This window comes from Numenius arquata, chromosome 5, assembly GCF_964106895.1.
Source record: "Numenius arquata chromosome 5, bNumArq3.hap1.1, whole genome shotgun sequence".
NCBI classification, from domain to species: Eukaryota; Metazoa; Chordata; class Aves; order Charadriiformes; family Scolopacidae; genus Numenius; species Numenius arquata.
In genome coordinates, this window is record NC_133580.1 from 5,653,969 (window position 1) to 5,666,286 (window position 12,318).

Consider the following 12,318-nt stretch of genomic DNA (forward strand, 5'->3'; position numbering starts at 1 on the left):
GGACATCAGACTCGTGATGTTAGAGGCACAACTTGTTATGATCCTTCTTTTTTTTCCTTTCATCATCAGAGACAAAGTAAAACGAAACTGAAGTCTATGGGATTAAATTAAAATCACAATTTTGTTTACATTATAAAAGAAAAATCTAATATTAATAATAATATCAAATGAACAATAATAATTAAACAAAACAGGAAAGAAGAAAGCCCTGGAGAATTCCTGCCTGGATGGTGCTCACTGATGGAAGGTTTGTGTGACCGGTTTTACTGTTTGGGGATCATTCCCTTGATAGCTGACTCCCGGTTTACGTATGTGGCCCAGTAGACTAAGTTGAAAATGGCAAAGAGGACTGGAAAGACGATGCGGGACATCTTGTCTACCTTGCTGACGCTGTTGTATGTCTTCTTACTCTCTGGGAGCTTCTCCTCTATGCGGGGCATCTTGGGGGGTACGTTGGTGGCAGTAGCAGTGGCAGCAGCACTCTTGGAGATGGTGGGCAGGCCAGGGTCCTTGGCAATGTTGAGGGCATACGTGGTGCCAACAATGTTGTAGGTGTTGTTGGTTTTCTTCGCTAGTGCCACTGGCTCTTTTTTCTAGGGAAGGTGGAAGAAAAAAACACAATAGAGATGAAGTGACTGTAGAATTGCATGGAGAACATTTTGTCCTCCGAGTTTACCTGCTTGCTCGGATGAGAAGGTGGAAAAGGGTGTGAGGAGCAAGAGACCAATAAGGTGGCACTGTGGAAGGGAAGGAAGATGTGGTGAGAAGATGGCCAGAACCCATGACGTCTGCTACTTGCGGGGCTGCTGGAGCATTAAGGACGTGTTGGACTAAGGTGGAAGAGCTACTTCGTGCAAGCCTGGCATGCAGCACAAAGAGGTCCTGGCAGTTAGGTCCTGCTGCAAGTGAAATAACTGAAGCCACATTGGTGGGTTTGTAGCCTCCTTGCAGCCCCTTAGATCAGAGTAGTGGTATAAAAAGTTGTGTGCAGCTGCACTCGAGCAGTAGCTGCCCCCAAGAGGTGACTCCTTCACTGGCTGAGTGCTGCCAGGTCTATCCTGCGTGTTGCCAGGTGAGTACAAGTGAATGCAGGCTCAAAGTATACAGACTCCTTGCTTTGTCTCTCAACTGAGCAGTGTTATCTGTTGCATGTAAGGTTCAGCCATGGAGAAACGATGCAGGAATATAGTCTTTAGAAAAGAAGGACATGCCGTGTGGTCATCCTGGAGGAGGAACTTGATTTTCTGCTTTGCTGGCCTGCTTCCTGGGTCAGGTGAGAGCAGGAGACATCACAGAGGATTATAGTTCTTTTCTTTTTGTAGCAGAAAGGCAGTAGCTTTAAGAATGTGGGTGACAGCTTTGCAATATCTTTGCACCGTATTACAAGGCCCTATCATACGCTGCCTCAGTCCCCCAAATACCTCACAGGAAAACCTCACAATCTAACATCAGGATGTTCAAAATGCCTCTGGGACCCTTTAGAGCACCTCATGACCTACTTGGGTAAGATACAGAGCAGATGGAAGGCATTTGCACTAGCCCTGGATTTCAGGATTGCTCAAGATGGCACTACAGGGCAGAGGGAAGTCTTTCCTCTTGCCTTCATATCTATGGGTTGCTGAAAATCAAAGGAGATAAGTGCACCTCTCCCACAAGGCTCCAGGAACACGGCTGAAGGGAGGAGAGCTTGCACAGCAAATGGCAAAAGAGGCACTCGTGTCAGACAGGATATACTGAAGGATGATGGAAGATGCTGAAGACACACAGGTCAGATGTTAATGAAGACGAGTGGACAGGAAGATGGAGCTAGGAAGTCAAGACAGGTGTTGTCCCCACTCTGGGGATCTTCCTGTTGCTGTCAGGGACCTGAGACCAGCTGCACCGTAGACCATATCATATAAAGCAATCCAAGTCTACCAGGAGAAGCACACTGAATGAAATCTATCTGTATGCAGACATCAGGCACCCTACACATCCCAGCACTCATGTACTCCATGCAGTGTCCTCTGTAATTACACCAAGAGCCAGCATTAGACACAACAATGACTCATGGTGGGAATCTAATATCTAAACTTAGAACAAGGTGTGACTTTGGATTTCATTTTCTATTCAAAAGCAACTGAAACACAAGGTAAGGCTCATCCAGACATTTCCCAGGGGTGCTTGGCACGGTCTTGGATGTGCCTGTGAGGGAACCACATACAAAGTGGCTGTCAGGAGAGGAGGAGAGCGTGCAGCTAGCAGGACCTGTTCCTCTCCCCATCCTAGCCTGGGAATTGGTAGCAGGCAGCATCACTGGGTAGCACTGGAAGTGCCAGATTCACCCAGTCTGCTGTGCAGAGGTACTCCAAGGGCTTTAGCTTTCACGCTGTGCTTCCATTTTAAATGTGTCCACTATTTCCAGGGATATTTCTGGTTACCTTAGGAAATGAATTTTCCACAGTGATTTTCAGAGGGACACTAAAACCAGACTTCTGTGCAATCTTTAAAACCCTCTCCAATAACACCGCAGCCAGGCCTGCAGCTTCATAATAATGCCAGCAATTACAGAGATTAACTTGCTGTTAGAAGGAGGTCTAAATGTCTTCAGACACCAATACGACCAAACCACTGATCAGACCGTATTCATAGTCTTTTATGGGCGAGGGTGTTATGTTCTTTAATGATTAACTGAGCAACTGATTTCTGCAATCATTAGAGACATGTTAACTTGTACCCCCTGCATAGGAGGTGAACTTTTCCTGGTAAAGAGCTGAACAGAAGCAAATAAAGGACTAAAGACGTTTCACCTTCTAAAACATTTAAATATGCTTAAGTATGATTACTTATTAACACAGCTACAGGAGGTAATAAAATAATTAATAATCAGTAATGAAATGAAAAACAGATTGTTGTTCGCAGAATGTAATTTGAAGTGCACTGTGATTATTTTAGTATTAATCAGCCACGGTATTTGTTACAGGAATAAGATGACTACAAGTGACATGGCACTTTCAGCCTGGCCAGCTTTTCTGCCCCAAAGCTTGGAAAGTGGATCCGTCTTGCCTGGCCAAAGGCATCTGAAAACTGCAGGCTGAAACGGAGGAAAGTCAGGTAAATATGAATGCTGTGGGTGGTGATAACAAGCTGTTGCTCTTATTAGTGTGATCCAGAGCCCCAGGAATCATCTTGGGCTTCTCTGGACCTCAGATCAGGCTGTTCAGGTAGCGCAGAGGCTTGGGAGCCTTCTCCCAGGTACCTATGGAGTCTCCTGCCCCGGTCAGAGCTGGGAGCCCGGATAGCTTTTGGGAAGCACCCAGAACACACACTGCCTACACCAAGGCACATGTTGTGTGCTCTGCTCCTGAGATGTCAGAAGAGATGTTTCAGCCTGAAGTTTACCAGACTGTGCTTTATACGTGTTTTGGGCAAGATTTTGACAACCAAACAAAGCAAAATATGCTTATTGCTATCAGCTGCAAAGAAAGCCTCCAACCTTCCCTTGACACCTTTATCTGTGAGGAGTTCCACGTCCTGCTGAAACAGAAGGAAAGAGCGGAAAAAACAGGAGGAAACCCCACATTTGCTTTGAAAACCTGTCCTGTTTAAAACATCTACATTTATGGCCCTCTTTGGGCACAAGGAGACTGAACCACTGCACAAAGCTGTCTCTGCGCTGCTCTCCTGAGGGAAAAGCTGTGAAAGCTGGTCTAGAGATAAATATGTTCCCCGGATATTGCACTCTGACAAGTTCTCCCACAACACACACACTGGAAAATAATAGCAATTTTGCTAAATATTCTTGTCTTCAAGGCTCTCTGCTGAGGAGCTAATGGCTGAACCTCTCAATTACGGGAACTACTGGTTCTGCCTATGATCTGGTGGAGATTTAGTTCTCTGCACCTGCTTCTTGGCTAGAAATTTGGGTTGGAAGCAGCATCTCTCTGAACATCACCATCATTAATATCTGCAGTACTTGAGAAATGCAAGGTATCTGCCACTTGCCATTCTGAAAGAGAAAAGTCACTTTAATGACCTCCAAGCAGCTCCAGCTTCTGACATACTCGTAACCTAGAATTCAAAGCCCAGCAACTGTAGCTGCTGTTCCAGCAAACGTCACTCCTTCCTCATGCCAGCCAAAGTTCCCCTCTGCAGTGTGCCAGAGGTTTGATCCTATCAGAGAATAGTAGCCAAGTGTTTTACACTGGGACGCCTGTACCCTGGGCAGAGCCAAAGGCTCCGAACAATGCAATCGTGCATTAACCATCAGGCTACATCAATGCCAGGTTACCGTCAGCTGCTGGTGCAACCTTTGGTATCACTCATCCCTCCCATCTCTTCATTCAGATTATGTGGGACTGAGCCCAATGATCTTAGGCTCCCCGAATCACCAGACAAAGACTCAGAGGTTGGATGGAGTCAATAATCAACCCAACACACCACAGAAATGGTGTTGAGAGAAAGAGAGCGAAATGTTGAAGAATGACACGTGGACTCTAGCGAAGATGCTGAGAACATAAATAATCACCTGGAGAGCTACAGGGGATTGCAAGTGCAGTACGATGAAGGACACATGGGCTGAAGAGCATGGTCAGCAAGAGAAAGTCCCAGCAAAAACATATTTACCATAGCAAGGCAGAAAAAAAAAATAAATAGATGGGTCTGAACCACGCTATGAGTGTGTAAGACTTCAAACTGCTTGAAAATTGTGGCCTCTCAAGGTTGGTTCTAGTTCCTCTCTGTTGGCAAGGAGGGGACTGAAACAAAGATGCCACAAATGGAAAGAAACAAAGCAGAAAGAAGAATGATTCCCAAGTGACCTAGCTCAAGGGGCAAACTTCAGAATTGCTGAAGAGTAGGTTGGATAAAAGCTAGGCTTTACTCAGTCAGTGGAAAAGGGACCCAGTGCGAATGGCGAGCAGGTTCATCACCCCCAAAATACAAGAAAGAAAACCATGATGATCATATCAACAGAGAGGTTTGGAGGATGCTTTCTGGTGACTTTTTCTTAGTGAAAAGACACGTGAAAAGTACATAAAAATCCTGGACCTAACCTTCTCACCGCTACAGGACTATTGTGTTAAGGATGAGAAGGACAGAAATTCAGGACTATTTCTCCATACAAAGTGTGTTCTTCCTTGTTCTCATGTGTCTGACTGCAGATACTTGATTTTGTTGCTTCTTGCCACTCAGGTTTTCAGGGCAATGTCACACAAGCACAGATACAGAGCTAAGTCAGATTTTAGGTGGAAGTGGGTTTAAGTAAGCATCTTCCAAAGCATCTTCCATCCTGAGGAACAGCCAACACTTTTTTGCAGGAAACTCCCTGTTACATGTCATCCTTGCAGACTTCATGAGTTTCCCTGTGGCAAAGTCCCTGTTAGTGATTGTCTCTCTGGATTCTCACTGTAACATCCACTCAGGAAGTGACCTTGGCTCCAGAGGTAGCCATCCCTATGGTTGGGATGAATGGGATACAATGGATCTCACTCTGTTCAGACACAGCCCTTCTGTTCTCAAGTGGATCCTTTTAACACGTTTTGAGGATGCTGAAGACAAGGGGCTTTGCTGGCTACTGAAACCACTCATCTTTCCGTCTCTTTGGCCTCTCACTCCTCCCCAACTTCTTCCATCTCCCACCTTCCTCCTGATGATTTTTTTTTTTTAAAATCAGCTTTGCTAACAAGTTTTCCACATTGGATCCAGATACCTTTCTCTGATCTGCACTTCTAGGTTGGTTGCAGCCACTCTGCCATACAAAAAGAGAGGAAATCCTTCACCCACAATTAGTGATTACTGGTGGCAGGCACGAAAGGCTTGGAAAAACTTAGGGTCCAAGAAACATTAGTCAAATCTCATCAGAGTGCACGCTAAAGCGAGTTTTTGGTGACATCTATGGTGATATCTGCCTGGCTTTCATTAGAGGAGAACTGCAGAGAAGGTACAGAGTAGCTTCCAGCTAGAGCCAGAACCCAACTGTGGCTATAGCCAGAACATCATCATGATCATTTATGATGCAGAGATCAGTGATTCACCAAGATCAGCCCATCACGTTAGATTCTACCTGAAAAAATGCTCTGTTCCCTTCTAAACTGATGGGTCAGCTGAAGGGGAGAAACAAAGAATGGAACCAACCCTGAGAGTGAACAGGCTGGGAGTGCCTGTCAGCAACCAGCAGCTTTTGCAAGGTCATGATTCCTTTCAAATGGGACAGGAAGCATTGCTGCTGCCTACGTTTGAGGTGAGGGAAGGGCTGATGCTTATTGATTTTTTTTCATGTTCATGCAAGGACACAATCAAACCTGTAGTGAGGATCCTTCCCATTCATCAATAAAGAGCATTCTTTTTGGCCATGGGGAAGGCTCTCCTGAGACCAGGGCTCAGCCTAGGCTTGTCACTGGTAGTTTCACTCCTGGTACAGACACTTTAAAATGCCAATAGTCATTCATCTGCTTCCTCTTTCTTTTGTGGTTTCAACCACCTGCCTTGTCAATTGTTTCAAGAAGAGCTAATTAAAGGCTGAAACTGAGCCAATGAGGCACCTTCATTGCGTAGCAAATTCACTGCTTGGAAATATTCAATGGAATAAAGATGAAAAGCAAGTATGGTGACACATCGTACTCCCAAGCTCCCTGAAAGCCCACCAGTCTCCAGGGAGCTCTCTGAGCTGCAGACCAGGGGTGGGTTAGCCTTCTAAAATAAAGATCAGGCTTGGCTTGAAAAAACATCCACAAATTTGGAGTCCTTCCTGATTCTCCAGCCTGATACCAATTGCAGCAAACTCACAAAGAGCACTCCCTCTGAAACATTCCTGGTCCTGCTTTGGTTTCTTGTTTGATTACCACGTAGACAAACACTCTGCATGCTCTTACCCTATTGTTTCAGCACCGTTAGTCTTGCAATGCTGGGTCAATGAATAAATTAAGGAGCACGTTGCTTCTATGATAAAGTGAAGCTTTTGAGCCTTTGCTACTTTTTCGCCTGTGCCCAGTTCACATAATTGCCCAAGGCTGTGTGAATCCTGACTTTGTGCTGATTTGCCCATCCCTGAAAGGGACATGGTTGCTTTGAGGACCTGTTCTGATCCTTCGTTCATGCCAATGACCCAGGAAAAGCTTCTCTCATCTCTAGAGGCCAGATTAGCATTATTGTTCACAATGGAGGTGGAAGACCATCAGCTGGCCTCCTTTGGAGCCTTTCTGCCATGAGTCTGTTGCTCAGACCACAGCTGCAAAAGCAAACAGATAGAGAGAGTCCAAGAAACACAAGAGAGGCATTCAACGCCCAGTGATGGCTGTGGCTCTCCATAAGGCTTCTGTTCTCCTGCTTTGACCTCCATACCAGAGAGATGACTGGCTGTTGTCTTTCCAAAAGTTACTGCAATTTTGCCAGGTATTTTCATACAGACCCGCAACAATTTTAAACAACACATTAAAATGCAAAGGAGTAAAATATAAAAGCTCCAGAACCAAGAACAAGGACAAAGCTGATTTTCAAATTGATTCAATAAATATAAACAAGGAGAGGCATGCTACAGTAAGCGATTTCTCTGCTCAGCCGAGATTAAATCAGTTAGGAGGAAGGGGACACGAGCAGCGGTAGCGGTGGCTGTCAGGAAGGAAGCTGCCAGAGAGGCTGATCCCGAGCGAGAAGGGAAAACGTGGGTAATGCCAGGCACTAATTTACTGCCAGTTGCTGTTTCTGATTGCTTGCTTCCCACCCACCCTCTTGGCCTGAACTTACAAAGCAGTAGCTGCTGGCGGCTGTGGACCTCCCCATCGCTGCACCATGCTTGCCCATGCCAGGGGAGATCTACAGTCAGGGCTACCAGCTGCAGGGGACACAGCAGAGACCATCTCCACTGGCCAGGCTGGCATCCCATGGCATATTTGGGTTTGTGTGACATGCTAGCAACACGGAGCAGGGCATTTATGGGTTGGAGGGAGAAGAAAGGAGAGAGGAGACCACCAGTGGTGCAAGACCAAAACATGCACGCATTCACATTTCCACCAGCAAATGGCCATGCATGACAGAGGGAAAAGTGAGCAGTCATGCCTGGGTGTTTTTCTCCAGCTAAGCACAGCGACCAGCACCCCAACCCCTTCCTCCCTTGACCCTCAAGAACTGCTCCAGTCAAGACCTGAGCTGGGGACCCCAGTAAGTAGCATCCAGCCTCCCCGAGTGCTGTGGGGCTGCATGTTACCCACTCCTGGCCCCGGCGCAGCTCTCTTGTGCAGCATTTCTTCACCGCCCCCTTCTCCCTGGCCTTGGCCACAGGGCTGACCTTCATCTCTTGGGCCTCCAGCACCTTCTTGCCATCCCAAGCCCAGCTGCGCTTGGTGAAGTAGTTGACGGTGGCAAATTCGATCAGCGCAGAAAACACAAAGGCATAACAGACGGCTATGAACCAGTCCATGGCCGTCGCGTACGCCACTTTAGGTAACGAGTTTCTTGCGCTGATGCTTAGTGTGGTCATGGTGAGGACCGTGGTGACACCTGTGGAAAGACAGCAGGAGGCAAGGATGGTGTGAGACCATACATTCGTACCCACCCAGTTTCTCCTCAAACCACAGAGTTGGCATTTCCATCATTTAAATTTAGGAGCCATCCTCCAAGCCATGTGGCTCACATTCCCACTGGAATTACCAGTCTTACCCAGCACGAGTCCATGGTGCAATTCATAGAGTAATGAAACAGTCCTGGTTGGAAGGGAAGTCAGCTTGTCCAACCCCTGCTTGAATCAGGGCCAGCTTCAGGTTGCTCAGGGACTTCTCTGGTTCGGTTTTGAGTATCTCCAATTCATATAATCAATGGTAAACATCTGCATTAGGACGAGATTAATCTTCCCCAAACTCCATTGACTAGATCTCTGCTCACTATAAAAAAGTCCTAGCTCATAGGTAGGCACCCGCTTTCGATTCCTCATCTGCTAGTGGGGTAAGTTGTGTGATGATAGACCCAGCTCTGTCATGGAGCATATACCATGGAGAAGCTTCTGGTTGCTTTTGAAATAAAATAAAAATAATAAAATAACAATAAAAAGGACAGCTAGATGGTTGGAAACTTCATCGAGGACCAGAAACTGGCCACTCATTCAATGTGGTTCTGTCAACATTTTGGATATAGTGTATTGTGATCTGCATGGGTGGACACCTGGGATCCTGTGTCCTGATGGCATGGCCAGGCACCCGTCAGTGGCCCAGGCTGCCAGAAGGAGTGTCACGACAATTTATCTTAGAAAAATGATCTGTTGTAAAATGCCTTTTAAAGCTTTTTTCATTAAAGCAAGCAACCATTGCTATCCATTTTCCCCAATAATGTGCTTTTCAATTAAAAATGCATTAAAAACATTATAAAAATATTGACTAATTTTCACTTCCCTTAAGCCATACTCCTGGTAATTGAAGAGTTTTAATAATATTGTTGACAATACTTTCTGAGAGGCAAAAAAAAAGAGGAATAAACAATTTAAACAATTGGAGTTCTCATTATTTTCTTAATAAGAAAGCAAGGCAATTTGGGAGCAAAGACATTTTTCACAAAGGTAGGTTTTAATTTTTCAGTCAGCTCTTTCCTGCACGGTCTGAGCTGCTACTCGAGGAAACCAGTCTAATTGCAAATCTCAGGATAATGTAGGAAAGAATCAAGTATCCTCAGAGAATGGCTCGTTCCCGGTGTCGGGAGTGCAGAGACACTCCAGAACCGATGCAGATGTAAGAGCCCACCTGGGGCATGGACAGACATGGGGTCCAGGTGCGTACTCTGCGGGGTTTAGTTGTAAATGATTTACAGACAGATGAGTGAGGAAAGTTCATCGATGACTCTCTACATGCCTGAGCTGGTCCTATTTTCCATATGGTTTCTGTCTGAGCCCCCCCTTTTCCAGTATGCTGGATGAAAACACCAGCGCTAAGGGGCCACGTTTCCTCTTCTTCATTGTTGTCACTGTTCATCGCAGCTCTTGCAGTCTGGACCGTGCAAACCAGTTTGGTCATACTAACCACCCAGCTCCTTGCAGCTCTTCGACCCTGGGGATTGCTGTAGGATCTGCATCACCAGGGAAGGGAAGGCAACCAGGAGCTAACGGGGAGAAGCTGGGGTCAACTGTAAATTTTAAAGCTTGTTCATGACCTACATTTCACAAGCCCCATAATGATTCCCTTCTAGTTCATTTAGGAGGGTGCAGAACCACCTGTGAGCCTCCCTGTGTCCTATTACAGTCCATGGCACAGGAACAAGGTCCAGGCCTTCGGAGAGGGTCCAGAAAGGAGGACATCAGCTTTGTTGGGTTTGTGGGAATATTTCTATTACGACTCTTGCTACAGAGAAAATGCTTCATGATCTTTGAAAAGGCACCGCTTTCTGTCTTATTCAAAAACACAAGCAGGTGGTACCTTATATCCCCTCTCTGCTTGGTGGCTCTTGCCCAATACACTCTCTGTTAAGCGGTGTCTGCTGGACACTTATTTCCAGGAAATACAATCCTGCAGCATCACACCTGCTCTGTGAGTGTGTGCGTGAAGATACAGAACTAAAGGTCTTGGGAGGAAAGCACAAAGCAATTCTGTTATTAAATGTTTGTAAAAGCTATTAAAATATGTGCCATGCCAGCCTGACACTTTGCCTTGGAGAGAGGATCTGAAACCGGCTGAAGAAAATAATAACAATATATTTACCATGCAGTTCTACTGCCTCAGCCCAGGAACTTGTTATGTGGAGCTCTAACCAGGGGCACATTAGAAATTTCAAAGGTAGAGCTTTCAGTGCCTCCCTATGTACCTATTCTCTCCTCAACTCAAAAGCCAATATAGATAAGCAGACACAGCCAAATGCATATAATTAGATGATCAATACCTTGATTACTGTTAATATTTATGGCTTGCCTTCTAGCAGAAACACGGACAGGAGTATTTTTTCAGTGATTCAGTGGCAGCAGGGCACTGGAAAGACACTGAGAACTACTCTGGGAAATGGCCAGCAGCTTCACTGATGCTGGTCAAGGCCTGGAGAAGACCAGCTCTGATGCTCAGTCTATTTCCTATCATTTGTGGTACCTTTCTCCCCCTACCCAAGAGGATTCCCTCGTGCTCGCAGACTCACCAAAAACTGTTCGGGCAGGAACGGACTCCCTGTTAAGCCAGAAGGAGACCTGGGACAGGATGACCGTCATGATGCAGGGTAGGTAGGTCTGGATGACAAAATACCCGATCTTCCTCTTGAGGTGGAAGTGTGTGGTCATAACGACATACTCCCCTGCAGAAACAGCCGGTTAGAGATGCTGAGCCGCTGGTGCTTTCCAAGATGGGGCTGGCTGACCACCAATCCACCTCTAGACTGCTAAAGACCTGTCCTGAACAAACTTTCAAGTCCTTAGCTGAAACTGCTAAGTGTGTTGTATCGTATTGTCACTGGCTGGCATGCCCTGGTACCTTACAGCAGGGCAGGCCACCCTAACCTCCATGCGAAGGAGGGATGCATGCTCGGCACTGACTTTGCACGTCCTGCCTGTGCGCACAAAACTGCTGTGCCATGCCAGGCACATGCCCCAGTGTAGCCTGCATCCCCCTATGTAGACTTCCACATAGCATCTGTCCTTTCAAAACACTTCTCTGGAGACGACTTTAATTCACTATAAAATGGTTATGGGACAAGGGCAAATCAATGCCGATAAACAACCAAGTAATAGGCTTTCCCCGTTTCACCCCAGGCACAAGACGGCTCTGGGGGGGCTCTCTCCTGATCCAGCTCCGATCCCTTTCCTGCTCTAGCCAGGGAGCCATGTTGTGGGTAAGATCACTTAAGCCTAGAGAGACCCTAACAGTGCTTCAGTAGGATTTCTGGACAAAGGATTTTATTTTCTCTGAAAATCCTGGAAATATTCCACCTTTCCTCACTGTAACCATCTCAAAAATCAGGGCAAGTTTTGTTGTTAAAGGTCTGGGCTGTAAACCAAAGAAGCAGCTGTCCCTAATTTCCCTCAATGCCCTATTCCTTCACTCAAAGCTCTGGATATTTTGTTGGATTATTGTGCCTTTTTGTTGTGAGCATGGCTCTGCTAAATCATTACACACAGGAGCCTTTAGCAGCTTTCTTGCCACTTCAGGTTATTCTTCTGTACATTTTACTACAACTTAAGTAGAGAGATGGGCCAGATATTATGACATTTAGTTCCTTGGACTCCCCACATTTCCCCAAGGGAGGTGATATGAGTTGTTACAGACAGACACTATTAGAATCAAGTGCACCAGAGAGGAAATACCCTCAAATGAGAGAATTACTGGTGCATACAGAAGAAAAGGAAAAAAAAAAAAAAGGAAAGAAAAGAAAAAGAAAGATGAG

The 12,318-nt window shown here is 46.0% G+C and overlaps 1 protein-coding gene across 1 annotated transcript in view; it reads right to left on the minus strand.

Moving 5' to 3' along the window:
- Nucleotides 1–263: 263 nt before the first annotated feature.
- Nucleotides 264–12,318, minus strand: part of LOC141465082 (gamma-aminobutyric acid receptor subunit alpha-3-like) — a 69,140-nt gene continuing 57,085 nt past the window's right edge. The window contains exons 8-10 of the mRNA XM_074148279.1: nt 11,080–11,232; nt 8,264–8,475; nt 264–593 (exon numbers count right to left, since the gene is read on the minus strand). Coding sequence (XP_074004380.1) covers nt 264–593; nt 8,264–8,475; nt 11,080–11,232 — 695 coding nt within the window. The remainder of the gene's footprint in view (nt 594–8,263; nt 8,476–11,079; nt 11,233–12,318) is intronic.